Source organism: Penicillium roqueforti (genome assembly GCF_015533775.1).
Source record: "Penicillium roqueforti strain LCP96 04111 chromosome Unknown scaffold_02, whole genome shotgun sequence".
In the NCBI taxonomy this organism is placed as follows: Eukaryota; Fungi; Ascomycota; class Eurotiomycetes; order Eurotiales; family Aspergillaceae; genus Penicillium; species Penicillium roqueforti.
The window spans coordinates 1,706,704-1,733,696 of NW_024067566.1; the positions used below are offsets into that span (position 1 = coordinate 1,706,704).

The following is a 26,993-nucleotide window of genomic DNA, read 5'->3' on the forward strand; positions in this document are numbered from 1 at the left end:
CATCCATCGGGCATATTATAAATAAGGTTTATACAATATAGAAGGGAAGAATTAGAAGAAATCTACATAATACGAAATACAAGCTTAATACTAGGGACTAAGACTAATTAGGGAGATATTAGGCAGATCTCTGCGCAACTAGAAAAGAGGGTGAATTGTTGTAGATCATCATCATCATCATCATCTTCATAATGTGAGGAGTATCAAGTGTGGAGTCCCCAGAAGTCACGAACTATGGAGACCTGGTTGCCAAGTCTATGAAAAATCGGTGTGCCGATCTTGTGATTTATAGGACTTATGGCTGTTTTCTTTTGTTTGGTATGTCGTGCAAGTTATTTACATGTGTGCAGATCCACCGTATAAGCCATTTTGGAAGTTTAGTTGTCAAAACAACCCGCCCCGTGACCGCAATGTCTCTTCCTCACGATACATAAAACGCTCGCCTCCGGGAGACCTGGTCTCCAGCGTCATCCTCCTTTTTGATTCAACTTTTCAGTGTTTCCCACAATGGACACCCCAGAACCTTCCGTTCTGCTCCTTCCCGACGATCCCTTCTTCCATGAGCTGTTCAATCGCCATACCCAAGACCCAGAAGCATGTGTTATATATGACCGAGCCTCGGAGCGCTCGGTTACCCCGTATCACTTTCTTGTCGATATTCTCCAGACTGTCGACAGGGTTCGCCGCATTTTGAGCCAAGGCGAAGAAACACCAAGTGCCAATAACATCTTCGTTTGCGTTCTGGTGCCCTACGGCTATGAGTATGCTGTTACTATACTCGCTCTGCGAGCACTTGGACTCACAGCAGTACCGGTGTGTAAGTACCAAACCCCAAGTCCCTAAAGTTCTCTCAGTACGACCTGAAGTAGGCTCTTGCAAGTCTTTATTTCCGAACCTGACTTGTGGTGCGTGGAACAGCGGAAGCCATCTTACCTGAGGAGTTCGAGTATTTCGTTCAAGTCTGCAACGCGACATATTTAATCACAATTCCTTCACTACAGGATCATGCAGAGTCTCTTCTCAGTGGTACTAGCCTCGCCATTCTAACCCTACAGCTTTCCCTCTCCATCACACAGCCACTGCCGGTGCTTCGAAAACCTTTACAAGTATCAGAGACCTGGAATACAGACCGTGGAGCCATTCTTCTCTTCACTTCCGGAACCTCAGGCCCTCCTAAAGGTGTACTTCATACACATCGCAGCGTCTACATCGGAGCCAAAGAATGGATTGAAACCTATGGCCTGACCCGCGATGACCGGATACTGCTTCCCTGGAACAGCCACTGGTGCGCAGGCTTCATGATGCTGTCTGGCTGTATTCTCGCTGGTACCTGTGCGGAGATCTGTCCAACAGTCTTCAATCCCGCCTGGTTCTGGGAGAGAATCAAGGCTGCAGAGGTCACATTCCTACATCTAACACCTAGCCTTCTCGGTCCGGCTATTGAGTGGTACGCAAGGGAAGTAATACGTCAGTCTCCACAGGAAGTCGAAGGGTACTTGGTGGGGTCAAGGCGGCTAAGGACTGTCGTTATTGGGTCGACAACGGTACCGACGCCGGTTGCAGATTTTTGGATTGAGAAAGAGGTCAAGTTCGATCTGCACTATGGTTGTACCGAGTGCTGGATGATCGCTGCGACAGACTGGAGAAAATCCGAAGGTTTCACACCTGTGAGTATCGTAAGCCTATTGCTTTTCCTTCTTGTTGAATTAACGTTGTGTGAAAGCGTCATGTTGGAAAGCTAGTGTCTGGTGTCGAAACAACTCTCGCAAGTGAGAGTGAAGGCGAGATGGCGATAAAGAGTCAAGGGTTATTTCAGAAGTAAGCAGTTTCTCTTGCCATCATAACAGTGTGAAACGAATATTAACAGCATTGGCATGCTTAAGATATCTGTCCGCTAATCCTCACATCATGAACAACGTATTCGACGACAATGGTTATTATCTGACCGGTGACTTCATCCGACGTGGACACGATGCCAGTCTCTTCATCCTCGGCCGTGCTTCTCAAGATGGTGAGCAATACTCTCGACTTTCCCGTCCAAGGTTTCCTACTTTTGACTACGGTTCACATATTCTGTTCGCAAGCTTTGTCCACACTGCTGATCATCCTGTTCCATCGTCAGTGGTGCGCTTCTCTGGCTGGAAGGTCTTTACTTTGGACGTTGAAGACGCCCTTCTAAATATCCCTCACATCGCTGCCGCCGTAGTCCTTGGTGTCGACGATGACACGGTGGGCCAACGGGTCTCTGCTCTTATTGTGACAAAACCTCAGCTTGAGCAGTCATTGCCACAGAAAGTATCCCTTGCCACACTGCGAAGGACTCTTGCTCTCGAGCAACAATTACCGGTATACAAGCTGCCAACGCTTATGCGAGTCTTAGCCCCAGGGGAGGAAATTCCGCGAACCAACAGCGGCAAAGTAAGCAAAGCATCAGCTCGGAAGAAGTTCTTCGCGTCAGATGATCTTGATTCCGAGAAAGTGGAAGCGTGGGATCTGAATAGGAAAGACGAAGATCTACCGACAAGAGCATGGGATTGGGCTGGAATTGGAGCACAGTAATTCAGAGATACACAAGCGCAATCACACGATGCCAGACAAATAAATGCAAATTTCCGGAAAGAAGAAAGGAAAAGGTCTGATACTAGAATACAGACGAGGTAATAGACAGATGGATTGCCCTATAGGCTGGTTCCACTTTACAGTTAGGTTCATGAAAAGGACAATCGGCATCTTACGAGAGGGCATTGGGTGCTCATGGTATTCATGGCATTCAATTTTCCAATACTTCCGAGCAGGTTATGACAACGCTTACACACTTGTGCCGTTCTATTATTGCGGTACCCTCAAAATGTACGAAATATATCTTAATAGGTTTGCATCACCCCCATCATCGATCGAATTACAGATGCAAACAATAAAGTCCCAAAGTATGTCTACATGAGAGTTACTGCCGAGAGGCACGCCATATAGATCTCTTTGCCTATTCAAAATGTTTCCTAATGCATTTTACCTAACTCAATTCATGGCGCGGCAACAATAACAGACATAAGTCCTAAATTCCCCCTCTCTAGCCTAGGCATACGACCGTCAATATCATCCGTTGTGAAACTATCTATGCCATTCCAAGTCTTGGTTTGTGTTGATCGAAACTCAGCGAGCATCTTCTCTTCTTCTTTGCTGGTCGGTTCCTCGCTGTCAGTTTTGTTCTTGTATCGGTCGAACGCTTTGACGCAGAAGTGGAATGATTTGGAGAATTCGGCTTGCGTGAGTTTATTCGTGGTGTCGGCTGTTCCCTGGATGACTAGAGTTGAAAGCAGAGATTAGAGACGAAGTTTTGTATGTGGGAAGGTGACAAAGGGGGGGGACAAAGTTAGATTCTCCATGTGAGTCCAGTAGATGGGCAGGACTTACTCGGCTTGAAGAAATTGAACGCTCGATCGAAATTGTCTTCGCCGTATTCACTCAAGACCGGTTCCTTTTGGTTACCTATTTGCTTGTACGTACTCAAGACGACAAGCAGCCAGCGTGAGTAACCTGCTTTTACCTTATTGCTGTGCCATTTTGCGGCAATTTCCTCTTCGCAGTCGCCTCGAATAGCTGCCGAGACTGTCACTGCGGCAGAAAGCGCGCTTGTTATTGCCAGATGGACTCCGGAGGAGAAATATGGGTCGATAAAGCATCCCGCGTCGCCGATAATGCGTGCATATGGGAATGCATAGGAAGATGAGCTGTATGAAAAATCTGACGCCGATTTGATTCCTGTGACAAGTTCGCCTCCCGATAGGAACTCGTTGAGATGCGGTGCCAGCTTCAGAGACGATAGGTAGAAGTCTCTACTTGACAGACCAGAGGCAGCTTTTTTCTTGTTCATGATTTCTTGGTTCATGACAACGCCGACGGATGTGGTATTATCATGGAGAGGGATGAACCAAGCCCAGCCACTCTCATCTGTAAGTTACCGTCATAATCATTAATTGCATCGGAGAACTATTTTCTGCCTCGTACACAGTTGTAGAGTAGACATACCGATTAGTGCCTCAAAGTAAGGCGAGTCCTCTCTTGCTGTTCCGATTCCATATTTCCCCGTGGATCTCCAGTATCCCCAACTTGCAACATTTTTGAGACCTTGATTAAATGTGCGATTCTTCAAGTATTTGGTACTTAGCAACCCTTTACTGCCGCTTGCATCAATAATGTAATCAAACTTCACAGCGCCGCTGACACCCTCGGATTTGAGTGTATACGACGCAGAGACAGGACGACCGAGAGCCGAGGCACCGCTTTCGTTTCCGGCCGTGCCATTCGAAGTAGGCGGTTGTGCGAACTCGATTGAGTTGACCTTGACCCCGTCAAAAGCCTTTGCACCTGACTTTGCCGCATGTCGAAATAGTAACTCATCTGCTTCGGAGCGGATGACGTTCCACGTATAATGATTTGGTCCACCTGAAGCGATGAAATCCGTATCTGTCGACGAGCGTCAGAATTTGGAGCTAAGCACCATAATTGATGTTCGCTCATAGACTCACATCCCTCATAATTTGCTTGGTTCAGTGTGAAAGCTGCACCGACCTGTATAAGTCAGCTTGAGAAGGCAACCAAGACCGTACCGATACCAACCGCCAACATCTTCAAGAGCTTGACGCAATATTCACATGATACTCTGGACGTGGCGGGATATGGCAGTGCTGGTACTGGGACTTGCCTTCTTCTTAAATCCATATTGATCGAATGTGGAGTCGCAATCGATAAAGCTTAAGTAGTACCGCATTGAAGGTAACATACTCTCGCCGATATGATATCTAGTCAGTCCACGTTAAGAAGTGTTGCTTTCATAAGTTTAGTGAAACAAGTCGGAGATTTTTGAAGCCAAAGGTGACACCGGAAAAATATAACAGGCAGTATACAGGGTTATAAAGGGGAATCTGTGAAAAATCGGTTGTCATACCTAGGATGTACATCGGCCTCCAAGAGGACAGTATCGATGCCCTCTCGAGCTAAAGCTGCAGCGGCATAAGATCCTCCTGGCCCGCCACCAACGATAAGGACAGTGCAATGCTCAGGTATTGACATTGTAAAGCGTGGTTTGAGAAGAGATTGATTTTGCATCAATTGAGACGGCAGTACTAGGTACGGAGTACATATGGGTAATTCCGCTTTAGGATTATGACGAGTAACTAAATCACTATGTTGTATGTAAGAGACTTTCAAGATGTACACCGACTTTTCAGGGACTTATGCGGGTTTCAGCTGAGTTATTGTCCACCGGATCTCAGAGCGGGTACGGCATCGCCGATATGGACCCGCTTTCGCGACAATAGTAGTACCAACCACCAAGACTGCAGATACCTACCATTTGTATGTAAATCTCTAACAAAATTAAGTCACTTTGGTCATATCAACTGCTTCATCTATCAAGGAGTTGAATCCTTTAGGAATCAGGTACGCTAACTAATAGGTCCTACTAATCACAAAACCAAGGTCGCTTAATCCATGAAATTCAAAAAGTGGAGAAAATAGATCATAACTGATCTTCCACCCTGTGCCCACCTTCTGCCGAATTTAGCAGGGACTATACCTACTAGTACGTCATGAGTGTGGAACATGTTTTGACTACGGAGTACAAAACAATACAATGTTTCCTCAGTCAGCACCAGAGGCTTTCATATCACATTCTCACTCTTACTTATGGCTGCACTGGGCATCAACAAAACGCAGCTAGGAGAGCCTTTGCCCCCCGGAGATATACATGTAAGGCTAACCATCAGTCCAACGCAACTAGGATATTTTCTCACTGATCAAAGGGCGTGAGCGTGAGCCTTCCGCTATGGGAAGATACGGTTGGATGGTCAAGCCGAAACCCGCAAGTTCTGGCGCTGCTAAAGACAGGATACCCTCGATTCTTTATCCATCGTCTTATCGACAGACTCGCGGAGAAGATTGTTGAGAGGTTTCACACGCACAATGACCACTTACTTTCTTTGTCTTCAGGAAGGGAAACGTTGCTAGGAATGCTATTTCCTTGCAAGCGAAGTGCAGATCAGTGTGCGCAATTTCTCAGAAAAAGTCTTCCCGAGATCCAGACATGTCGGTTCACAGTTCTCTCTTTCTGCAAAGAGTCAAATTCACCGTCTAGACTTCAGACAAAATTCGGTGTAGACTGGCAAAACTTGGAACTGTATGCTGTAGTCTATCCCAATTCGGCATTTAGTTTTGCCAAGTCGTTCTGGCAGCACACGGGCTTCGGGATATCAAGTCGCTATGCAGTACTGTGCCTCGAGAAGCAAGACCTCTTGAGCTTGAAAATCGGTCGCTGCGATGCTGAGAGTGGGTCTCACGAATTGGCAAAGGGACTGGGCCTTCCGGCAGCCGGGGATATAGATTCGCCAAAAGCAATTCTTCGTCAGCGGATTTCAGAGCTCTGTGGTACAGCTACAGTACGGCCCGAAAGCAGTGACGTCTTCTTGTATCCATCGGGTATGGCAAGCCTGAGCAATATGGCCCAGTCTCTGCAGCAGCACTTTCGGAAAGTCCGCCCCGTCGTGGCGATTTTTGGGTAAGGCATATTGCCCTCAAATGAGGAGACTCGCCGCACATGTCTGTATTTGGCTAATTGTTGCAGTTTCCTATATGTTGATACCGTAAAGACGCTCCAAAAGGTCTATGACTTCGAAACAACACTGTACAGCCATGCGTCGAGGGAAGACCTGGATGCGCTCGAAGAGGATCTTTCTTCCGGAAGAAAGATCCATGCACTCATTTGCGAATTTCCAGGGAATCCGCTTTTGCAATCACCAGACTTGAAACGCCTGCATCAACTGGCCAAACAGCACAAATTTTTGTTGGTGGTAGATGACACTGTGGGGACCTTTGTCAACCTCGCTATCCTGCCACATTGCGACATGATCAGCACTAGCCTCACAAAGATGTTTAGTGGCGGATGTAATGTTATGGGTGGCTCCCTCGTCTTGAATCCGCACTCCCAATTCTACCAATCGATGCATGCCGAACTCACCGCCAATTTTATCGATACATACTTTCCCCCCGATGCGTCCGTCATGGAAGCTAATAGTCGCGATTTCGCTGTTCGAGTCCGACAAGCTTCTGGGAATGCGGAAGTCCTTTGCGAGGTGCTTCGGCGGCACCCAGTAGTTACACATGTCTACTATCCCAAAGGCAGTTCTACTCAGTCTTTGTATGATGCGTGTAGACGGACAGATGGAATGTATGGCTACCTCTTTTCCGTCACGTTCGCTACCCCGGCCATGGCAGTAGCATTTTATGATGCACTTGATGTCGCAAAGGGCCCAAGTTTGGGGACGAACTTCTCACTTGCATGCGCGTACACTTTGCTTGCTCACTACAACGAGCTGGAGTGGGCTGCACAGCATGGGTTGGAGGAGTATTTGGTAAGGATAAGTGTAGGCTTGGAGGACTTGGATACTCTTTTGGATAAGATAACGATGGCATTGGATGCTGCACAGATAGCAGAGTAGGAAAAACCCTTTATCGAAGTTTGAAATGAAATAATACCCAAACATTGACATTGGCGGAATGACGCTATTAGTTATACATCAGTCTAGGAAAAAGTATCACGATAATCACGATCTCTAGCACCTGGACGAAACTGTCGACCTGAGAAGTGGTATATATAATTTATTCAACGCCGATAAATGAGTGTATACGGAAATTTGTATGGTGGGAATAGCTTCATTTTCTGCACTGAGCGCTGTCATGGTAATTCAGGTATTTTAATTTCTGCCAGTATATTGTTGTACTTCAGGCATTTGACCTTTGGCCGCTCTGCCCCTTCGCAGAAAATCTTCGCAAATCGTGATTTGTTGTCCCATCCTTGGTCAGATTGCATACGTAGCGTATTGGGGAGCTAAGCCCAAAAAGGCAAAACCAACCCGATATGGTAATTCGCAGTTTACATGTAAGTACTTCTGTGCAATATTTACAAGGGCACAAGGGAGCCAATACTAAAAGATAAAAATAAATACAAAGCCGAGACCTATCGGAGATAGACTGGGAGCTAACTTGGAACATCTCCAACAACAGCGTCTGGCGCTGGCGACTTTAAAATGATTTCGCCTCTCCAAAACAAAAGTTTGACTAGAAGGTCCATCCCGAAGTATCTATATCTCTTCTCCAGGACCAATCATTGCAAGGCTTAGCTTGGCCATAGATGGCCAATGTATTGTTGTCTGCTCGACCCTTGGGCTTGAAGAATTCCGGGTCTTCAAATCCTACGAAATGACTGAATATAAGATGTTAACAACCTAGTTTGGACTCCGCATCATCACCTCGCAAGATATCATGCAAAACCTACATTGTTTCCCTTTCCTCATTCCATATCAAATTTGTAAGCCAGCTATCGACTGGTAACTAGGATTCCGATATCCGCAGCTTTACTAATCATATATCAGTATCATTCCACAACAAACAGCCTTTCAAGTTAGATAAAGCTTACTCGTATTCCTCTAAGAAGACTTTAAGGATTTTTGCACGTTTCCGGCGGCTGCTCCCAGTACATGCTATCCCCATTTTCATCTCCAAGGGCAATTCCCTCAACTTTTTCAAAGATAATCCATGTGATAAAGCCACCTCGGACGGAACCAAGAGGAGTCCTGAGTCCCTTGCTCCCATGCTAAGAGCTTAGGGGTATTAGGCGAATTTCTTTCCTTAAGGGCTTGGTATGCCTCTAGCTCGGGCGGCGTAAATTGAGTGGCTTCCTGGGGTCAGACAGGGCCTATATCGCCCTTGGCAGAGGGAATCTGCTTCACGATACGGAGGAAGGCTGTGGGTCCATTAGGAAATTGGGCATCACGACAGACGAATTTAGTGGAGGCTAGGGAGGGGTGGGAGGGGTAGGAGATAGCATCTTGCCATTGTTCGACGTGCTCGTTAATCTTTTGGACGACTTCCCAGTTAGAAGGGATAGGCTCGCTCAGAGTCAAGATCTTGCATTCTGAATCCTGGATAGGATCAGGAAACCATATTTTTTGATCAGCCATGATGGGTGCCTGCTAGAACAAATTTCCATGTAGGAACTGACTTATACATATATATGGATGTGACGTAGCTCTGATCCTTTCTATAAGTAACGTTGTTCTTGTTCCATGAACCTTAGAACTTTGCTCATCGTGCGGTGATTTGAACACTGTGGCAGCGTTTCACTAAATGTCTGCCCACTAAGTGCCTGTCCAAAGGTGTCATCGTGCCTGATTACTGGTGAATATCCCAGACCCCAGTCGCTTTCAACATCCACTTTCCGAACGAAAACGGTCTCATCGTACGTTGTCAAGAACGCGTACTTGAGGTCCCGCTCGCGCATCTGGCCAGCCAATTGCCCTATACGTTATATAAATGTTAGCCTTGGAACATATCGAGTTTGGGGGATTATATGATCACACGAACCTAGGTACCGCCCAAGCTTCTTCTCATTTCCTTGTTCGAATTTGATTATGGCCGCATCCAGCATATTAACTTTCAGACGATCCCATGGTGTTTTCGCCTCTCCGACGACCTTGGTGGCTCTGGACGAATCAAGGACTACAAAGTCTGGAACGCCCGTGAAGGGAGTTGGCCTCGCAGCCTTGTAATCCGCGAATCGCAGATTATACCCTTGGGTTTGGAGAACAGTTGTCACTGCCTGTCTATTTCTTTCGTGGAACCTTCTGCGCACACCAAGTTCGTCCCCAACCAGAACCTGCTCGGTTGCGACAGAGAATGAGCCGCCTATGACAATGGCCTCGATTACCGCCGGATCCCAAGTTCCGTTGTGAGAATCGTACTTGGCGACGACATCTTGGTAAGAACTCTGCCATTCGTGAAGCGCCAGGTCGATCTTGGACAAGGAGTGCATTCAATCAAATAACTAAGATGAAGAAAGAAAGAAGAAGCAAGTTGCAAAGTTGAAGAGGCCAGTTGATATAGCTGACCACTTTGCAAATGTTGCAAACAACTAACCTTCAACAGTACACAGCAAACGCCGGGATATGGAAGTAGTGGGTTCCCCTTGCTTTGGCCCTTTCGAGGGCAGCTTTCAAGGCAGGTACAGTCAGTCTGCTTTCAGTTTACCCTCACATGAACTTCAGATTGCAAGGTTGGGTGAGAAGATGATGATGATAGTGATGTCGGCAAAGCTTCATTTTTACCTGCCTAGACATGTGAGTTGAACTTCGGTAATTTGCTTATTCGGTCTCTGTTATGGTACATCAGGTATTGAAGAGAGGAGACCCTGCAACGGGGGCGGCAGGGGCACTGACAGCTCTATTTGCGAAACAGGGTGAGAGCATAGTCATCACTTGGAGTAGGGTGCCAGAGAGGACCTAAGAGAAGATGGTTGAACGTGTCTTTCGTTTTTATACGAATCACATGCCGCTGAGTCATACTGCACTACCTAAAATCAGGCGGAATTCAGGCATCAGCCCTAAAAAACCAGACATAGATCCCTGCCCGCCATGGACCTTCGCAGCCAATGCCAAACGATCAAAAGATAAAAAGCAAAGATGAAGCCAAACCCCATCGGACTTAGATCAATAACTCGGGCGCTAACTCGAAACCTCCCCAACCAGAGCGTCTAGTTGCCTGGCGTCTTTAAATCATTTCGCCTCTCCACTTTCAAAAGGTCCAGAATCGCATCTTGGTTTATTGATTTTCTTGATTTTCTTGGTCTTCTTCATAATACTCTTGATTTATTTCTCGTTTCTCGAAATGTACTCGCATCTTGAAGCTGAAGGCACTTCGGTAACTGTCGCTCATTGCAAGGCGCAAAACTTACGAGTTGGTTCGTGATCCCCTCCCCCCACTTCCCTCCTATCCGTGTTTACTCCCGTATATGTATGGACTAACCCGACAACGATTAAGTCGATCGTGTTCTTGAGCCTCAAACCGTCGCACATTTCCTTCAATTTGCGTTCGGTAATGAGCCCCTACCAAATGGTGTTCAACCCAACACCGAGCGCTTATCTGCTGAGGAAGCACTCTTCATCAAACCAAATCAAAACTTCCCTCCAGACTCCGATGGCGAACCCCTCATGACCACTGTCATGTCCCGGATTGGTTCCCACCGAGATCCCAGTCGTCTGTGCATGGTCGGGAAGAACTTGCAATTCCTCAAGTCCCGTCTATGGGAGGGCGTCATCCCCCTGAGCGACCAGCTATGGCAGGAGAAGGGCCTCGACCGACCAAAGCATTTTGATTTCGCGTGTCAGTATCTAACGGCCGTGATCGCCGTGTTCCAGTATTTGAATGAACCAACCGTGCGATTATATCTTCGCGACACGTTCAATTACATCCACGAGCATTGGGCAGCGCTCGACACTGTTCTCAACAGCCGCAGAGCGGAGCAAGGTAAAAATCGCGTTAGTGTCGCCGGTCTCTGGACAATGTACATGGCGGCTCATTTCGAGATGATGAGCGAGCGCGCTCATAGATGGGTTACTGTGCATGTCAATACACTACGAGCGCCATTACTGCGAGCTCTTCTAGAGCATCGGCCAGTAGATGGGGGAGCCAACCCCCTCGGCGAGCCTGACGCTATGCAATGGAAGCTTAGTGATGCGCTGCACATGCTAGCTGAAATTACCGCCAACGCGGATTACACCATCATGATCCCTATGAACGGTTATAAGGGGTATGGGGCAGCTCCCCCGCGGGACGGTCCGCCAGCACTTCATGCGGTGAACCTACGGGTGAGAAGTAAAGCATACCATGAGCGTGCCAGGCTGCTCACTCGGGAAGAGCTCGCCCGTAGTGCAGCTGCGTTCATGGGTTCATCTACAGTCCCTTCGGCCGCAGTATCATACCATACGACATCCCAGTGCCAGATTAAAGGCCAGAATCGGTTGAGGAAAGAGATTCGTGGTGCACCTATTGAACCCATTCCACGCGAGCCTTGGATTGCTGCCTGCGCTTCGAGGATTGAATCCGGAAGGAGGGAGCGTAGGTACGGGTTCGCTGTGTATCGGTTGACTTACGGGCAGACGGAGTCTGAATGGGCAGAATTTGTCCGCAAAGTGGAAGCTCATGTTTCGGATTGGGGCAAAGGGCAAACAGGAAGCGGCGCGATCAAGAACCATTTGAGGCTGCACTGGCTGGATGGGAAAGAGTTTGGTATTCCAGAGGGCGATATCGATGCATCTAGAAAGTGAGTATGCCCTTTCCCTCTCTTTTTTTCCCTGTCCTGCACTGCGAAGCTAACAAGCCAACCAGACACTTCGAAACCATCAAAAATTCCCTCGATGACTGGTCAAAGTTACAAGTCAGGGCTTTCCTCGCCGTTGACTCCGCTTGCTTTGCCTCATACACCACCAATTCGTACAGTGCCGTTACATCCCGGCTCATTCCAGGTGACTTTGCCGGCTTCCTTCTCGCCGTCGATCCAGAATTCGACTCGAAGAATGGTAGTGAATCAGCCGACGAGTCTCCAGGCTACGAAGGCCATATGCGCATCCTCGGAAGTCTTGTGTGGAGTGATCTCTATTCCTTGTTATTATCACAGACGGCAGATCTCGAAGAATACTGGCCATTGGCAAGCGAGCACCCGAACATGGTGTATGTCGGCCCGACAATCCCATGGCAGCGATACATCTGGAAGAAACACAACGATATGCGCTGGAATATCCTTCGAGCGGTGGTAGACTATGTAAAGCGTAACCCGGGAGTGCCAACAACGCAAGCACCCCGGGCGCAAGGTACGCTTGCAGCGATATCCCAGACCGCAGCTGCGTCTACAACTACGCCAACAAACCCTGCTATACCCACACCGACAGCACACACAGAGCAGGACCCTAACCACGGAGCCTTCCGCACATTCATGCTCCTCGAGTTCCAACGCTACTTACGCCAGCAGGGTCACCCGCGGCGGGCGGCCATGGTCGATGAATTGCTCCGTATTCAGCCTAATGAGGAGCCGGATGTAGGACGGCTGAGACAGTTGGTGAATGATGAGAATGAACGACAGGAGCAGCGGAGACGAGATGGTTTGGGTGAGGATGAGGAGGCTTCGGGGGAGTACCGGCCGGACTGCCCATTGCAGTGATTAGGGCTAAATTTATTTCTTATTAGTTGCGAATAGTTCTCATCATGGATTGAAAGGGTTTATCTCGCTGGCTGGTCTAGGGAGAAAACCATGCATACAAAGGTCAAGGGTGACATATTGAAAAACGAAATTGAAATTGTTTAAAACATGAAGTATAGCCACCCGCGCTGACATCAAACCGCAGGAAGATACACTAACCCCGAGGCTTGAAGCCCACACCCCAGCGCCAAGCTTAGTCATAGTCCCGACGAGTTCGCTTGCGAGGACGCTCATCCGGGTCCACAGCCTTGTGCCAACCAACCTGGCACATATCCTCCGTCAAGTCCCTTCCACAGCAAGGATGAAAGAACATTTTCGGCCAAGCTTCGCGATATTCCTCAGTGTCATATCCATCATATCCAAGTCCATAGGCAATTTCGTCCTTGTCGCACATTTCCTCGTCGATGATGTCGAGCTCTGTTCATACATTAGTTACATTTCGCACTTGAGCGCATGTGTGCTAGGAGAATACACGTACCAACGTGATATCTACAGCTTGTCTCTGAGTTTCGGGTGACGTCGAACTTTTCCATGCAGTAGATGCAGTTTGCAAAGCGGGATGTCATTGGGACGCTGACTTCTTGCTCAGAAGTAACGCGCGCCGAAGTGACGGCGACCTCAGAAGTGACGCGGGCGGTGGAAGAGACAGGGAGAACGGGCTCGGTTTTCACATCAGCCTTTGGTGCTAGTAGCCATTCTGAAGCAATCTTGCGGCCTTCAGGGCTGTTCTTGATGATGTCCTTCAGGATACCCTCCAGCAGTAATTTAGATTGTTTCTGCATTTCTACTAGGAGGAGTGACAGGTTCTCTGGTTGCTCGTCAGGTGAAGGCATAGTGACGGTTGAATGAAGTGCAAGTAACGTAGGGAGTAAAGAAAGGTGAAGATCTGTTCAGAGACTTTGTGTCTTTTTGTGGGCTGCAACGCGCGCGTCCTTTGGTTATAGAACAAACACGACTAATCAAAGGGGCGCACCGCAGCGAACGCAGCATCTCATGACAAAGGCATATATGCGGGAATGAACTATTGTATGTGCTTCGGTCGCACTACATCGTCATTTCAAGAGAGAGAAAGACTCTGTGCCAGGCTATTCCAATCCGAGAAGTCGACAAAGTTAGGATCCCAAATATCAATATCGAAGCCTCCGTCAAGCCTCGAATCCCTAATCCCAGGTCCAGTCCCATCAGCACAGACAGGACAATTCCCATGGACAATTGGATGACTCTGCTCATGCGCCTGGCGAATACGCCTTGCCTTATTCCGCAGCTGCACAATCATCGGCCATTTAGGACCCGGGTCCGGCCATGAGGGATCATCCGTCAAATCGAACTGCATATCGATAGCGCGCCAAGCTCGTTCGACATGCGGACCAGTGGGGTAAACACACAGAGTCCAGAGAATGAACGTGAAGAGGTGGTACTGGGTGAAAATCATCATCATCCAGCGGAAGCCACGCAGTAATGCGTTGCTGTTCATCTCAAGGCCAATTTCCATGCCATAGCAGGCTTTTGCCAGCGTATCTTGGACGAGGTTGTGGTCGAGTGAACAAGCCGCCGGTCCCTGTGACTGCAGCTGTTTCTGTCGAATGCACACTTCGATCTTTGTGAGGAGCAGCCGGCCGAGGAGGAAGCCGAAGCGCTGGATTGGGATGTTTGGGTCGCTGTGGCGCAGGTATTTCTCCTCTATTGCGCCTTTAAACTCTGCAATGAGTAGCTCGGGATCAGATGCTCCTACTATGCTTCGGACCAACGCCGGCCGTCTGCTGTTGATTTCTAGGACGATTAGAGAGAATGTCAACTCGGTCCATCGGTTCTCTGATACGGCTGGGACGATGTTCGTCTCTGATAAACTCTGGTCGTCGACGTTCAAAGGAAGTTCGGTGTCGCCGTAGTTGCTTTCTGGGACGGTGAGCCCGTGGTCCTCTGCCACTCGGCTGTCGGCTGATTTGATATGTCCCCATGTTCGTCGGCGTAGCTCGCATTCCAACTGTGGGAGTTTGAAATGTTTCCCATCCCGATGGAGACCGATTGATTGTGCGGCTCGGATAGTTACTCCGTGTAATATCCAGCCAGACCGGCCACTATTACTAAATCTAAAGCATGCCTAGAGGGCAAAGAGATGTCAGCGATGACAATTACAGAAACATTGATCAAAGACACATGAAGCAACATTCCCTCACCTGATATATCACCATCGCTTGCAACGAGGTAAGGGTTGGAGAATCCAAAAACTCAGCGTGATACAAAGATAATTCCATCCCATGTTGGTACCGCCGCAGATTCGCATGCAAGACCTCATTACGAGCATCATCTGAAAGCAAGCTTGTCGTAGCGGCAAAACAAATAGCAAAAAGCAAAGCACGTACATCAGCACGCACACTCTCAGGCTGGTTAATCGCCGCAAAGATACGCGATTGTGCCGTCGGAACATGAAGAACCTTCACCAAGGGCTCTACACGGGCGATAAATGTCTGCCAGAGCAGAACCGCCTCCCAACGACTGGGAAATAGCTCTTGGGTGTTAATCTGCGCCGAGAGCGGGTTCGTAAAGATGCCATCTGCCCTCAACATCGGCAGTCTATGCGGACTAGTTACAGCGACGGGTGATTCAATTGCAGATTTCAGCTCCTGCTCTTTTTCCAGCACCCGCGAGAGAAACGGCTCGTTGATATATCGGCCGTCTTTGCCTAGGAACCCCTGGTGGGCGGGGCATTCTGCCGCAGCGGGGTTGCTCGATGAGGGTCTGCAGTCGGATCGGCTATTCGGCGTCGGTGGGATTGTACTCGGGCCTGGGCTTTGACTGTTGGTAGTCGGTCGTTCGTCGATCATGGATGCGATGAACTGTTCAAGCTGTTCTAACCGTACTGCAACATCGGTTGTGCTTTTCTTCGGGGCTTGGCGCTTCACTCGGCTTGGTCCTGGATACTGGCAGGTTACATTCTGGCGCTTGCATTTGCTGCATGGTGAGCCCTTGTCGCATTTGATCTTGTGCTCGTGGCAGCGTACACAGGATCGCTCTACGTTGTACCGGCGTGGGTGGTCCATGGTGCTGTTTCACAAGCTAGCGAAATTTGAGGTCTTGGTACTAGGCTAAGGGGAATTTCTTTATCAGATCCTGGCTTCTGCAATACATTGACTATCGAGCGTCGAACTGGTGATGTAAGTTCGGTGTTCGGTCGTTCGTGAATTGCCGACGTCCGAAAATGTGGGGGCGAAAGCCGCTTGGCTCATGCCCTATTCCCATACATCAGATGATTATAATGCGAATGGACGGCCTCCAGATATTGTGATGGTCAATTTTATTCATCCTTTGTTCAAATATTGACCTCCAGGTGGAATATCCCGCCTTCAAAGGTCGGCCAAGTAACAGAACACACGCATCAATACGTGTAGACGTTGATTTGCCAAGTACAATCCCGAAGCCAGATGCTAAATACAAAGAACGCTAATAAGAAGGCTTCTGGGTTGGTCCCAGAATCCAGAGCCGCCAATTCCCCCATGAAACAGATATTATGAAATAAGAAGATCGCGGACACTCATGCCCTTTCTCCTTGGAATATCAGCAGGCGCAGCTGGGGTCTCCTCCGCAGACAGCGCCAATGCCGTACTCCCAGGGAAATTCTCACTGATCGAATCAGCAGTCCCTCTCCGATCCTGAGTCAGCATGAGCAAAGCTGCCGAAGCCTCATGATCAACCCCCTGAAACTCCTGCATCTTCTCGTTCGACGCCCATATCGGGCCCAGTGCCGGGCTAGGAAGGATAGATGACGCATCCTGCGGGATATTGGCTGAGGGGACTTGGGTGCGCGGAGAGAAGGACGGGGATGTATCGGGGAATTCTGTGGGAGCAGCGCGCAACTCCGGTGATGCAGAGGTGGAGTATGAATAAGCAGAAGAACTATCCCTTCGCATAGGCGGCTCGCCTGTTTCTGCGATGAACTCAGGGGATGTTGGAGAGGGGGGTGCGGCCGGGGTATGTGTGAATCCTCCAGTCTTCATGTCGCGGATACATTTCTCTAGGTAATTGACATAGTCAATGCTTGCCTTGTTGGGAGAGTTAGCATGTTGTCAAATTTCGGAAGAAATGTGGCTGTACCTGAAGAATGGCCAGCTTATGCATTTCCTGCCCGGTGCATGCTGGGATCATGTCTTTCAACGTCCCGAACTCCTCGTTCATCTTGGACCGTCGTCGCCGCTCAATTAGACTATGTGCGGTCTTGCGGGCGATCTTGCGGCCTGCAGCACTAGTCGCACTGGGCTGTTTCCTTTTAGAGTTCGATGTGGGGGGCATTGCGTCTTCTGAACTCTGTGAACCCTTGACATTTTCCCTCGTCCTGGTTTTTGAAGGTGACTTTGGCTTCATCTGGATGATCTTGCGAGTTCTGGTTGGTGGCGGAGGCAAATCAAAATCCTCGAGCGGGCGTTTGATCGATGTACCCGACCGTGCAGTGTGGCTTGAACGACGGCCAGAGAGTTCTGGGGAGGTTGGCGATGCCGGGGCATATGAAGGATCTGAGCGAGAAGATCTCCGACTGGCGTTACTCAATGCAGCAGGAGGTAATGTGAATGCATCCCCGTCGGGCTTATCTTTGATGATGAAGCCGCCCGACATGGCTGGAGTTGGAAGTCGTGACATTGTAAAATGGAGGGGGGGAGAAATATGTAAATAGGTGCAGAGTTGTACAGCAAGGGGTCCAGACTATATAACCGTGAACGTCCTCGCAGGCCAGGTTATAGATAGTGTCGCGTGCTTCCAAAGGTTACGCCCACGAGCTAGAACCGGCGATGCTGATTGGTGGAGCGGAGACTCGTGCCTCAGGGAGCAACGGACATTTGCTGGAGTCAACTGTGGGGCCATCCCGAGCTTATTGGTAGGTACCTGGTACTTACATTAGCGTGGTGGAAAGGGGCTACCCCCTGGTACCTGGTACCCATTACATCAATTGAGGTAGCGCAGCACGTGCATCGATTGGAGGACAGTCTGCGCTCGACGATTACACGGACGCACTTTATGTCTCGTTTTTGGCGACGGCAACATTTATATTCCCATTGGCTGGCGATGGCCTGTGTCGGTCTCCATCCACGGTTACATCTGAAGACTTTTCCGTTTTGCGTGAGACGCCCTCTTCTCCCTAGAGTACCCGCTTCCTCTCGAGTCATCCACACATGGCACGTGCATTCTCTTTGGAGTCGAATTGTGGATGCCGGGCAAGCTAGCTCAGGGACGATCTGTTTCGGAGTTCGAATTGGGAAGATAACGGGAGACTGCAATAAAGCATTCATATCACATGATCACATGACCCTCATCCCCTTATCCAATCTATTTACAGTCTCGTTCTCGTTTCAAGTAAGAGGAATAGAACGAAAGAACACCGGTTTTGAATAGGGGGTGGAGTTCGAGATCGCTATGGGGCAGTTTTCTCAGTCCAAAAAGTCAAAAGCATATTCCAATCTCTATAGAAATCAACAGCTATATACGTCTATACCCACCAGATGAGTTCCACTTTTCCACCAAACGGACATTAGTTGAAGAGCCTCTCAAGGATGATATTACCAAAGTCCTCCTCCCCAGGAGACTCATCCATCCGCCAGATGCGATTACCAGCACGGCCACTCAGCCAGAGACCATGGTCACTTGAGCTCTCCTCCTCGCCTTCGATGCGGTGACGGTTGCGGCGATCGGTAACGCACATACCGCGAGTCCACTGGCCCAATGTGTCGACTCGGATGTCCTCAGGCGAGTTTGCCGAGTGAACCCACTTCGGGTCGTCGGATGTCAACGCATACCAGACGCATACAGGGTCGTGCAGACTCAGCATGGCATCGTCACCAACATGTCCAGGGTGCAGGCGCTCCAAGGTTCTGAAGGTGTGCCCCATGAAGGCATCGACCCACTCAGCCAGCGGGGAGCCGGCAGCTAGAAGAGGCGTAATGGCCTTTCGGAACTGTCCGCGTGATAGATTGTGACGCAGGGTGATGTCAAGTGGGAAAAGACGCAGAGTCAGTTGCCGGCTAAGACTTTTAGGATACGGTGGGAGACTCCCGCTCTTGGTGGGTGGAACTGTCGTGTGGGGATTGGGCGAGGTGAGTGCGAAGATACGCGCGGCTGCCACTGCATCTGCGTAAGCGTTGAACTCGCCCATTGGTGTCACCTTTTAATATCAGCCAACGTTTCTCAATATTTCTTAAATCTGGAAAAGGCTTGACTTACATTTCCTGGCTCATTGATGGCACCACCCATGACGACCACCTCTTTCACGCGGAGAAATGCCTCCGGGTCTTCTGCTGCAGCCAAGGCCAGATTAGTGAGCGGGCCCACTGCTACCAGAGTCACTGAATCGGGCTCATTATCACGGAGTACACGGAGAATCTCCTTGTATGCTGGAAGCTTGGACGGGGTGAATGCGTGGTCGTCACTTGAGCAGTCCTCGACAGGCTTAATTCCCTCATCCAAAGTTTTAGCGAAGAGGTGCTCCCATGCCTTAGTAGCGGTGAGATGCGGGTGCTTTTAGAAATCAGCATGGTCTACTTGTTTTTAAGCCATAGCAAAGGCCCGGCTTTGTATGAGCTTCACATACCGTTGCGTGAATACCCCCAAGTCCATCGGTTCCGTCTGCGGGGATGTCAGTAAACGGTAGCTGAAATGGTAGAGTAGAACTCACGGAAATAGTCGGCAAGCATTTTTTGGTCTTCAAGGGGGTCCTTTGCACCGACAGCCAATATAGGACGGCAAGCTCTCAAGCTGCCGAAGCCTTCTGGTCGGCCGTTCTCGCGGCGCCACTGCATCTCCCGCTCGAGGATGTGGAACATTGACACTGCATTTCGGAGACAGCTGGATATCACGTCAGAAAATGTATCTGCTTTTCAACCCGAAATGATTCCTTACTTCTCCACCTCGATGTTACCGAATGTCAATGAGATGAGGAGAACCTCTACCTCCTCCGCGGTGGCGGACAGAGCTAGCAAAAGGGCGAGGACATCATCAATGCCCTGTGCTATGGTTAATTCTGAAATTATTGAAATGGAATCTCAGGAGCATACCGGATCCGTGTCAATGATAATCTTCTTTCCCATGGTGAATGTTGTTGACCTTCAAATGTTGGAAGATGACGGAAGTGGGAGCTTATCGTTATCGGTTGTTATCGGGCTGCGGGGTTTCGTCTGGCTATGAACCCCTCGTATGCAAATCATATACTGCACACTTTCAAGTGTATATTAGAGACACCACTGTTAGAATGATATCAAGCGATTGATCATGGTATATATTCCCAACGAAGAAAAATCTACTAGTCCAGGCTTAGGACTGCAATCCCGGTGACCGACGGTCCGCGGGCGGCCAATCCCCGTTATCCACCCGAGCCTCATGCCCCACCAGATGGCGGCAACATTCTCGGTGACAACATAGTTCCTGCTCGTCAAAATTTCTACGTGGAACACTTTTTGAGGGCACTTTTGGAGGGATTAAAGTGATCAGGAGCTTGTGATTGTTACTAGAACATGTGTCTTGAGCCAATCATCCATAACCAATGTCGCAGAATAGGTAAGAACCAAGCCGTAGCAGCATTTGCATATCACCCTCAAACACGTGGATCCAACCTCGGTACCTGCAATTTCTAGCGCTTCTGATAGCTTGACAGCGTGGCGGATGTCCTCTTGCCTGTGAACTAGTGGAGGAGCAGAAAAGCGCCTGCATTTAGGTTGGAAGCTATTCAGACAGAGAACTTGTATCTTAAACTTCCTAGCTAGAACACAAAAATTGAGGGAATGACGTCCGGGTCTTAGCTTATTTGTCCGTAGACTGGGTGACTACCGACGCGTTCATACTACGTGCACCTACCCATCTTCGGCTACCGAGATTTACACCCCTCATGTATTCCGTGGGACTTTTCAAATGGCAATGAGAGCCACGACTTCAGGATCGTCCACGAGAAAGCCCGGTTTGATGTTTGATGCAGACCTACATGGACCTCATAACAAATATCGTAATGTTATGGTCCCTGTGGTAGGTGAAGCAGCATGTGCTACGGGTCCCTCTGCCTGCGCTGTCTCATGGGGCTACGGTGAAATGGAGGTCAGAGGGATGGGGAGGAGAGAAGGAGAAAAGAAGAAAAATTGGGGAGGAGAGAAGGAGAAAAGAAGAAAAATTGGGGAGGAGGGGCGCTTTTATACCCCCAACCCACGTGCCTTCCTAAAGTGCGACAGGTCCCTCGCACCTTCCCTGTGTTCTGGCCCGGGAAATGAGAACACAATCAAAGGCTCAGCACTGGATAGATAGTACGTGAGATTATATAGCGTCGCGTCGTTTCTATGTACAGTTGGTAAAATATTTAATGCCTTTTCTTGCTGCAGATTGTACAAGGTCATCACCTCCTAGCCTCTAAGCGTCGGCGCCTAGAATAGGCACAATTTCCGACACAGTCTGCACGTCCTTGTCCCCCCTTCCACTGAGGCAAGTAACAACATCCTTCCCCGGTCACGTACAGCCCCGGCAATAGCATGAGCGCTTTCTCATGCAGGAACAATGCCTTCCATGCGACCTAGCAACGAAAAAGCCTCCAGTACATTGGTATTATTGGCCGAAACAAACGACATTCGTCTACTTTCCTTCCAACTGGCTAGCTCCGGGCCAACGCCAGGGTAATCCAGCCCCACAGAGATAAATTGTGTGTTTGAAATCTGACTACTTTCGTCTTTGTGGTATATAAGTGCTCAGGCTGTGAAGAACACCAACTGAGCCGCGACCTAGAGTTACAGAATGTTGTCCGGCTAGAGGCCCGCAATCACCAGCTTCAACACCAACGATTGTAACCGATGCATCTTATAGGAAATGGTAGGACATGCCTGCCGCGATTGAACCGCCACCCACACAGGTGACTATGGCAGTATGGAGTCGACTTCCATTCATTGCGAGAGCGAGTCTCCGTACCAATACCATTTTGAAACGTCCGGGTTCGGGAGTTGATCTGGTGGATATCACAATAGTTGAAAATCGAAGACTTGGAGACATATTTTAATAATATACTCCGTACATAGGGCTTATTAGTCGCTTATTTTAGTTCCTAGTCGTGCAATTGAAGGCTGAGGGCCCAAAATGGAGTTGATACTTCCCAGGAAGTTCTGAAACCATGCGGCGACTAATGCTCATCATATCACTTCTCTTCTCATACGTAGTCATCTACGTAAGAGAAGAGAAGGGATCAACTAAAGGTGATGATAAACTGTGTCCGACGGATGGAAGATAATGATCTAGCTACTACCATGAAGCTCTCTAAATAGCTTCATACAAACAAAGCCACAAAGATCTCATCCTCCAGAATCTAGAAGACACATCTCTGCAGGCCAGATAAAGAGACTGCCAAGACGGCAAGTTGCCTTACAGCTGCTACGGCTGCCTGTGAGAAGAGAGAAAGAGAGAAATAGATGCCAAAGGAGAGGTCTACAAGCTGCATAGGGAAATAGTGAAAGCCCCTAAAAGCATCAAAATCTAGAACAGAGGTAGAATGAATACTGTCAGAGAAGTAAATGTTTGACCCCTACTTCTCATAGAACAAAGACCAAGTCGTACAGCAGACCTCCAATCAAGGCACCGCTAATTGATCCCAGATAAGACCAGCAGAGGCAAGTGACATTCCGAAACAAGTCACTGTCGTAGCCTAGTGCCAATAAGGCAAGCCGGGTCCCGAGGTCTCGGCTTGGATTGAACACAGCTTCAGTTTGGGAGGCGAAGGCAGCGTGAAGACACACGACCACAAGGCCAAAAATGATTGATCTCATACCGGTGCTAGGACTCTTGTCGTCAACGGCTAGAACCATGACAGCCAGGAAAAGAGCTCCCATGAACTCGGTTATAAACACGGTCGCAGGCCCGATCCCCACTGCATATTGAACGGCCACGAAACTGGACACTATCAGATTTTCCGAGCTCGTAGTGAGGTAACGCTCGATGGATTGGTAGCAGAGGCTATACGCAGCAATGGCAGCTAAGAAAGCCCCTAGAAACTGAGCGCCCAAGTATCTGGGGACTTTTCGTTTAGGGAAGCCGCGGTAGAACCAAAGCATAATAGTGATAGATGAGTTGAGGTGGGCGCAAGATACATTGCCAGACAAATAAGTAGCGATCATGGTCGCAGACCCCCAGATCCAACTAGTGTCGGGGTGGGACTTGTTGGTGACAGCGGCGATATTTGCACAAAAGCCAATTGCGAGCTGAATGAAGACAGCTGCCGCCTCGACAACATATTCGAAAAGGATTCCATGGATCACGGAGCGTGTCCTGTTGCTGATGTGGAGGCTTACAGGCATGCTCACCGTAGCGCCTAACCGTCTGTCTGAGTGAACATTTAGATCTTCAGGCGCTTGTTGATGAAGCTCGCCCTGTCGTGGGCGTTTAGATTTCACCCCATCCAAAATGAGCAAGGGGCCTGGAGCGGTGCCCAGAACAGATGCCGGACTAACTGGCGCGGTGCTGGAAATCAGAAGAACGCTCTTCGGTAGTACTGAATTGATGGTTTTATTATTGCCAAATGAGGAGCTCATTCTTGAGCTGTGGTCGTTGTTGCAAGTTGTTTTTCGAGAGATGCTAGGAATGCTGATTTATGACTTCACCATCTGTCAGCTATGCTTTCCTCCCTGCTTCATGTTGAACTTGACTTACCCTAAATTCTGGCCGTCTTGCCTGGCTCCGCTCATTCGTTTTGTGATAACGTGTTCGTAAGACAAAAACAAAGAGAAAGAAAAAAAATCGAACCCAAGCTCAAAATAATTAGCAAAGAAAGTAGACTCAAAATGTCAAATTGCAAGGAAACTTGTGTTCAATTCTTTCGGCCGACCAATCGAGGCCAATTATTCCTGCCTGGCCCCTTGATCAGGCCTCATCGCCTTTGACATATAGTTTCCATACTATATTTGGACGTCCATGGACTTTTAACTACTAGTAAATATTTATCATTTGATACTTGCTGAGCCCCCAGAGACATCTTGATTCCCTCTTAGAATAGCCGTGTTGTTTATTGTGAAATATAAAGCCAGACAGCGAACTGTGTGTATACCACATTTGGTCACTCAAGAATCACTGCCGATATACGGCAGATCCTTGAAAATCTCGGCCGAGATAATGGAGACGTTTTGATCTTCGAAAAAAACATGGCTTGTAAAAAGATCCTTATATGGAGGATTAGTCGAGTTTGCATAAGGTTGTATAAATCCTGGGTATAGGGAGGAATATATAGATGGATGGGTCAGACATTGGCACCGTAGAGCTGCCAAGATCATACCTTGTGAATGAAAAGAGTGTTGGACTTGTACTTAACGCAGTATATTGGGATTCGAACCTGACTATTATACCCTCATTTTTGCTGCCTCTCATGCCGCTTCTCAGCCTCTGAATCCTGATTTCGCTTGGCAAGGGAACGACATTGGTGTATTTTGACACCAAAAGGCTAGCTTGCATGATACATGCACATATGTTTCCTTTTTTCGAGTGAAATTTGCCTTACCCGGCCCTAAGTGCATGCTTGAGTGGCTTAGCTACCAGAAACCCTGCGAATGGTCTTAAGCCCACATGTCATAGCCTCCGCATGATCAGCAGTCGCAGCTCCAGGTGTCGGGTGTAAATAAAGATGTGTCATAAGCCACACCATAAATTGGGTGGCGTTCCTTTCGAAAAACTTTGACTACTCCGTACATGTCTCGTGTCGTGACCTTTTTCTTGTCGTTCGATTCGTTATGCTTTCCAGGGACACTTTACAGAGTCCACAAAGCTGAGATTAAGCTAATGGGAACAGCCAAAGCACAATCCGGACGAAGGCACGAGTAAGTAAACAAAATCACGCTCTAGACGCCGCCACGTTTCTTGGCAAACCTATCAATCAGAATGGGCGATATTCCACCTCGTATCCCCGACACACACACATTTTAGCGCGAAGTGAATTCGGCGATCGAGAACCTCTAGGCTACTCTCGGGCACCATCAATGCCACTACAGAACCCGGCTAACATATAACAGGACGATAAATCAAGGTAAGCCTGAGTATGGCCTGAGGTGTTTACAAACCGCCGTACCTATGTATCGCAGATATTAGCGTCCATAGCATGCCCCAGCCCCTTTTTCACGTCCCCGCCGGTCATCTCTCTCGTGTTTGCATCTCAGTTCTTTCGTCTTCGCTGTCTCACAATGTCACTTCCCGTTGTCTCCGTCGCGGGAAACGGGCTGTTGTCCAAAGGCAAACGATTCCAAATCAAAGGTAACTTCATTTAAAACAATGTGTAATTCATGCTAACATTTCCAAACTAGGTGTCGTTTATGGCCGAAGATCCTCTCGCTCGACTCCGATCGACGTTTTGGCCGGTTCAAGAGCCAGTCAGTGCGCAATCGATGGCCCTATGATAAAGGCACTAGGGGCGAATACTATCAGCGTGGGCTACATAGATGCGACCCAAAGCCACGATAAATGCATGCAGGTTTTCGAGGACAATGGCATATACGTTCTTGCCAACATGGCGAGTCAAAGGGATTGGAGCCTTATGAAATATGACAGGAATGGATGTCAGCTCGAACATAGTGAGTATTTTCGGTCACTATATGCTCGCTACATATGGGTACTAAGATTCCCAACTGCAGGCCAACTCCACATGGCAAATGAACGTTTTCAAACAATACGCGGCTGTTCTGGATTCAATGGCCGGATACAACAACCTCTTGGGGCTTCTTGTTGGAGATGAAATTATTAGTGGTATGCAGCCTCCACCGCTCACGGCCTAAACAAGATTTAAATGCATAAAATAGGCTATACATCGGTCGATCTAGCCCCGTATCTAAAGGCTGCAGCTCGAGATATGAAAGCTTATACTGCTGCTAGGCAGTATCGTCCTATACCGATTGGATACGCCACAAGCGCAGAGTATACCTATATGCAAGCGCTAGGAGAATACCTTGTGTGTGGCGGTAACAGCGACAATGCTGTAGATTTCTATTCGGTCAATGACTACCAGTGGTGTGGCAATTCGTCCATAAAAGAGTCCGGCTACGACACCTTGACATCGAAAGTCGAAGGCCTATCGGTACCCACATTCTTTTCTGAAGATGGTTGCGACGAAGTATCTCCGCGGCTCTTTGGGGACCAGCCCGCGATTTTTGGGTCTAACATGTCAAGTATTTGGAGTGGTGCAATCATCGATGAGTGGAGGCAGGAGTAAGTTGCAACCCTTGATACTCATTTGACATGTACTAACATCACACAGGACGGGAAACTACGGGCTTGTCTCATATACCACTTCAGGAGTCAGCACGCCAACAACTCTGGCCGACTACAATGCTCTGAAAAGCCAGTGGTCTTCTATCAGTACAAATACTGAACCTCCGTCTACGTTATCTACCCCTTCCTGTCCCGCATCGATCAATTCATATTGGCCGATAGACCCCAGCGCTGCATTGCCAACAATAGCGGGTCTTGACTTTGCGACCATCAAAGCCGCGGGTGCTACCGATACTACGGATAGTACCAGGACGAGTATCAGTACGAGCACCAGTACCAGTAGCAGCCATAGCACGGAATCCAGCCTTTCAAGTGGTGCAAAGGCCGGGATTGGTATTGGTGTTGCGTTGGGCGTGGTGCTCTCCATCAGCTTCCTCTTCCTGCTTTTCTGGCACCGACGAAAGATTCGCCAAGGAAGCAAATTACCTTTGATGACACAGACCCCCGAACTTGCTGCGGGAAGTTTGAATCGTATTGCTCCCCCAGCCGAACTAGCTCACACTACTCCGCTGGCCGAATTAGCCCAAACAAATTCATTAAATGAACTACCGGGTTCATCTCCGAGGGCCCAAGAGCTTGACACTGGGGTGGTTCACAAGGCTGACAAGCCTAAACCAATCATAAAGTGAATTACAACATCTGGATGGTCCTAAGTATTAGC

General features: G+C 48.7%; 12 protein-coding genes across 12 annotated transcripts; 4 read left to right on the plus strand and 8 right to left on the minus strand.

Moving 5' to 3' along the window:
- Positions 1-507: 507 nt before the first annotated feature.
- On the plus strand, positions 508-2,559 carry LCP9604111_2118 (class I adenylate-forming enzyme family protein; the record flags this gene model as incomplete). The annotated part of the gene is made up of 5 exons (XM_039069560.1): positions 508-817; positions 919-1,667; positions 1,724-1,818; positions 1,884-2,011; positions 2,123-2,559. 5 exons carry the CDS (start codon positions 508-510, stop codon positions 2,557-2,559), a joined length of 1,719 nt encoding a protein of 572 aa, XP_038932245.1.
- A 461-nt stretch (positions 2,560-3,020) lies between these two features.
- Positions 3,021-4,626, minus strand: LCP9604111_2119 (NAD(P)/FAD-dependent oxidoreductase; the record flags this gene model as incomplete). Its single annotated transcript, XM_039069561.1, has 5 exons — positions 3,021-3,301; positions 3,412-3,948; positions 4,027-4,464; positions 4,527-4,569; positions 4,618-4,626. The coding sequence occupies 5 exons, from the start codon at positions 4,624-4,626 to the stop codon at positions 3,021-3,023; spliced, it is 1,308 nt and encodes a 435-aa protein (XP_038932246.1).
- Positions 4,627-6,494: 1,868 nt separating this feature from the next.
- On the plus strand, positions 6,495-7,493 carry LCP9604111_2120 (uncharacterized protein; the record flags this gene model as incomplete). Its single annotated transcript, XM_039069563.1, has 2 exons — positions 6,495-6,553; positions 6,620-7,493. The coding sequence occupies 2 exons, from the start codon at positions 6,495-6,497 to the stop codon at positions 7,491-7,493; spliced, it is 933 nt and encodes a 310-aa protein (XP_038932247.1).
- A 1,245-nt stretch (positions 7,494-8,738) lies between these two features.
- LCP9604111_2121 (uncharacterized protein) lies at positions 8,739-9,014 on the minus strand (the record flags this gene model as incomplete). The annotated part of the gene is made up of 1 exon (XM_039069564.1): positions 8,739-9,014. One exon carries the CDS (start codon positions 9,012-9,014, stop codon positions 8,739-8,741), a length of 276 nt encoding a protein of 91 aa, XP_038932248.1.
- An 80-nt stretch (positions 9,015-9,094) lies between these two features.
- On the minus strand, positions 9,095-9,865 carry LCP9604111_2122 (uncharacterized protein; the record flags this gene model as incomplete). Its single annotated transcript, XM_039069565.1, has 2 exons — positions 9,095-9,351; positions 9,418-9,865. 2 exons carry the CDS (start codon positions 9,863-9,865, stop codon positions 9,095-9,097), a joined length of 705 nt encoding a protein of 234 aa, XP_038932249.1.
- Positions 9,866-10,716: 851 nt separating this feature from the next.
- LCP9604111_2123 (uncharacterized protein) lies at positions 10,717-13,045 on the plus strand (the record flags this gene model as incomplete). The annotated part of the gene is made up of 3 exons (XM_039069566.1): positions 10,717-10,789; positions 10,870-12,151; positions 12,217-13,045. 3 exons carry the CDS (start codon positions 10,717-10,719, stop codon positions 13,043-13,045), a joined length of 2,184 nt encoding a protein of 727 aa, XP_038932250.1.
- A 232-nt stretch (positions 13,046-13,277) lies between these two features.
- LCP9604111_2124 (uncharacterized protein) lies at positions 13,278-13,917 on the minus strand (the record flags this gene model as incomplete). Its single annotated transcript, XM_039069567.1, has 2 exons — positions 13,278-13,501; positions 13,563-13,917. The coding sequence occupies 2 exons, from the start codon at positions 13,915-13,917 to the stop codon at positions 13,278-13,280; spliced, it is 579 nt and encodes a 192-aa protein (XP_038932251.1).
- Positions 13,918-14,141: 224 nt separating this feature from the next.
- LCP9604111_2125 (Zn(II)2Cys6 transcription factor) lies at positions 14,142-16,125 on the minus strand (the record flags this gene model as incomplete). The annotated part of the gene is made up of 2 exons (XM_039069568.1): positions 14,142-15,185; positions 15,262-16,125. The coding sequence occupies 2 exons, from the start codon at positions 16,123-16,125 to the stop codon at positions 14,142-14,144; spliced, it is 1,908 nt and encodes a 635-aa protein (XP_038932252.1).
- A 465-nt stretch (positions 16,126-16,590) lies between these two features.
- LCP9604111_2126 (transcriptional regulator family: Helix-loop-helix) lies at positions 16,591-17,692 on the minus strand (the record flags this gene model as incomplete). The annotated part of the gene is made up of 2 exons (XM_039069569.1): positions 16,591-17,124; positions 17,177-17,692. The coding sequence occupies 2 exons, from the start codon at positions 17,690-17,692 to the stop codon at positions 16,591-16,593; spliced, it is 1,050 nt and encodes a 349-aa protein (XP_038932253.1).
- Positions 17,693-18,602: 910 nt separating this feature from the next.
- LCP9604111_2127 (putative nucleoside hydrolase) lies at positions 18,603-20,154 on the minus strand (the record flags this gene model as incomplete). Its single annotated transcript, XM_039069570.1, has 6 exons — positions 18,603-19,232; positions 19,292-19,585; positions 19,659-19,693; positions 19,743-19,912; positions 19,967-20,070; positions 20,122-20,154. The coding sequence occupies 6 exons, from the start codon at positions 20,152-20,154 to the stop codon at positions 18,603-18,605; spliced, it is 1,266 nt and encodes a 421-aa protein (XP_038932254.1).
- A 2,466-nt stretch (positions 20,155-22,620) lies between these two features.
- LCP9604111_2128 (MIP/aquaporin family protein) lies at positions 22,621-23,382 on the minus strand (the record flags this gene model as incomplete). Its single annotated transcript, XM_039069571.1, has 1 exon — positions 22,621-23,382. One exon carries the CDS (start codon positions 23,380-23,382, stop codon positions 22,621-22,623), a length of 762 nt encoding a protein of 253 aa, XP_038932255.1.
- A 1,869-nt stretch (positions 23,383-25,251) lies between these two features.
- LCP9604111_2129 (CAZyme family GH72) lies at positions 25,252-26,961 on the plus strand (the record flags this gene model as incomplete). Its single annotated transcript, XM_039069572.1, has 6 exons — positions 25,252-25,321; positions 25,372-25,437; positions 25,616-25,638; positions 25,699-25,810; positions 25,864-26,269; positions 26,319-26,961. The coding sequence occupies 6 exons, from the start codon at positions 25,252-25,254 to the stop codon at positions 26,959-26,961; spliced, it is 1,320 nt and encodes a 439-aa protein (XP_038932256.1).
- Between the last annotated feature and the right edge of the window lie 32 nt (positions 26,962-26,993).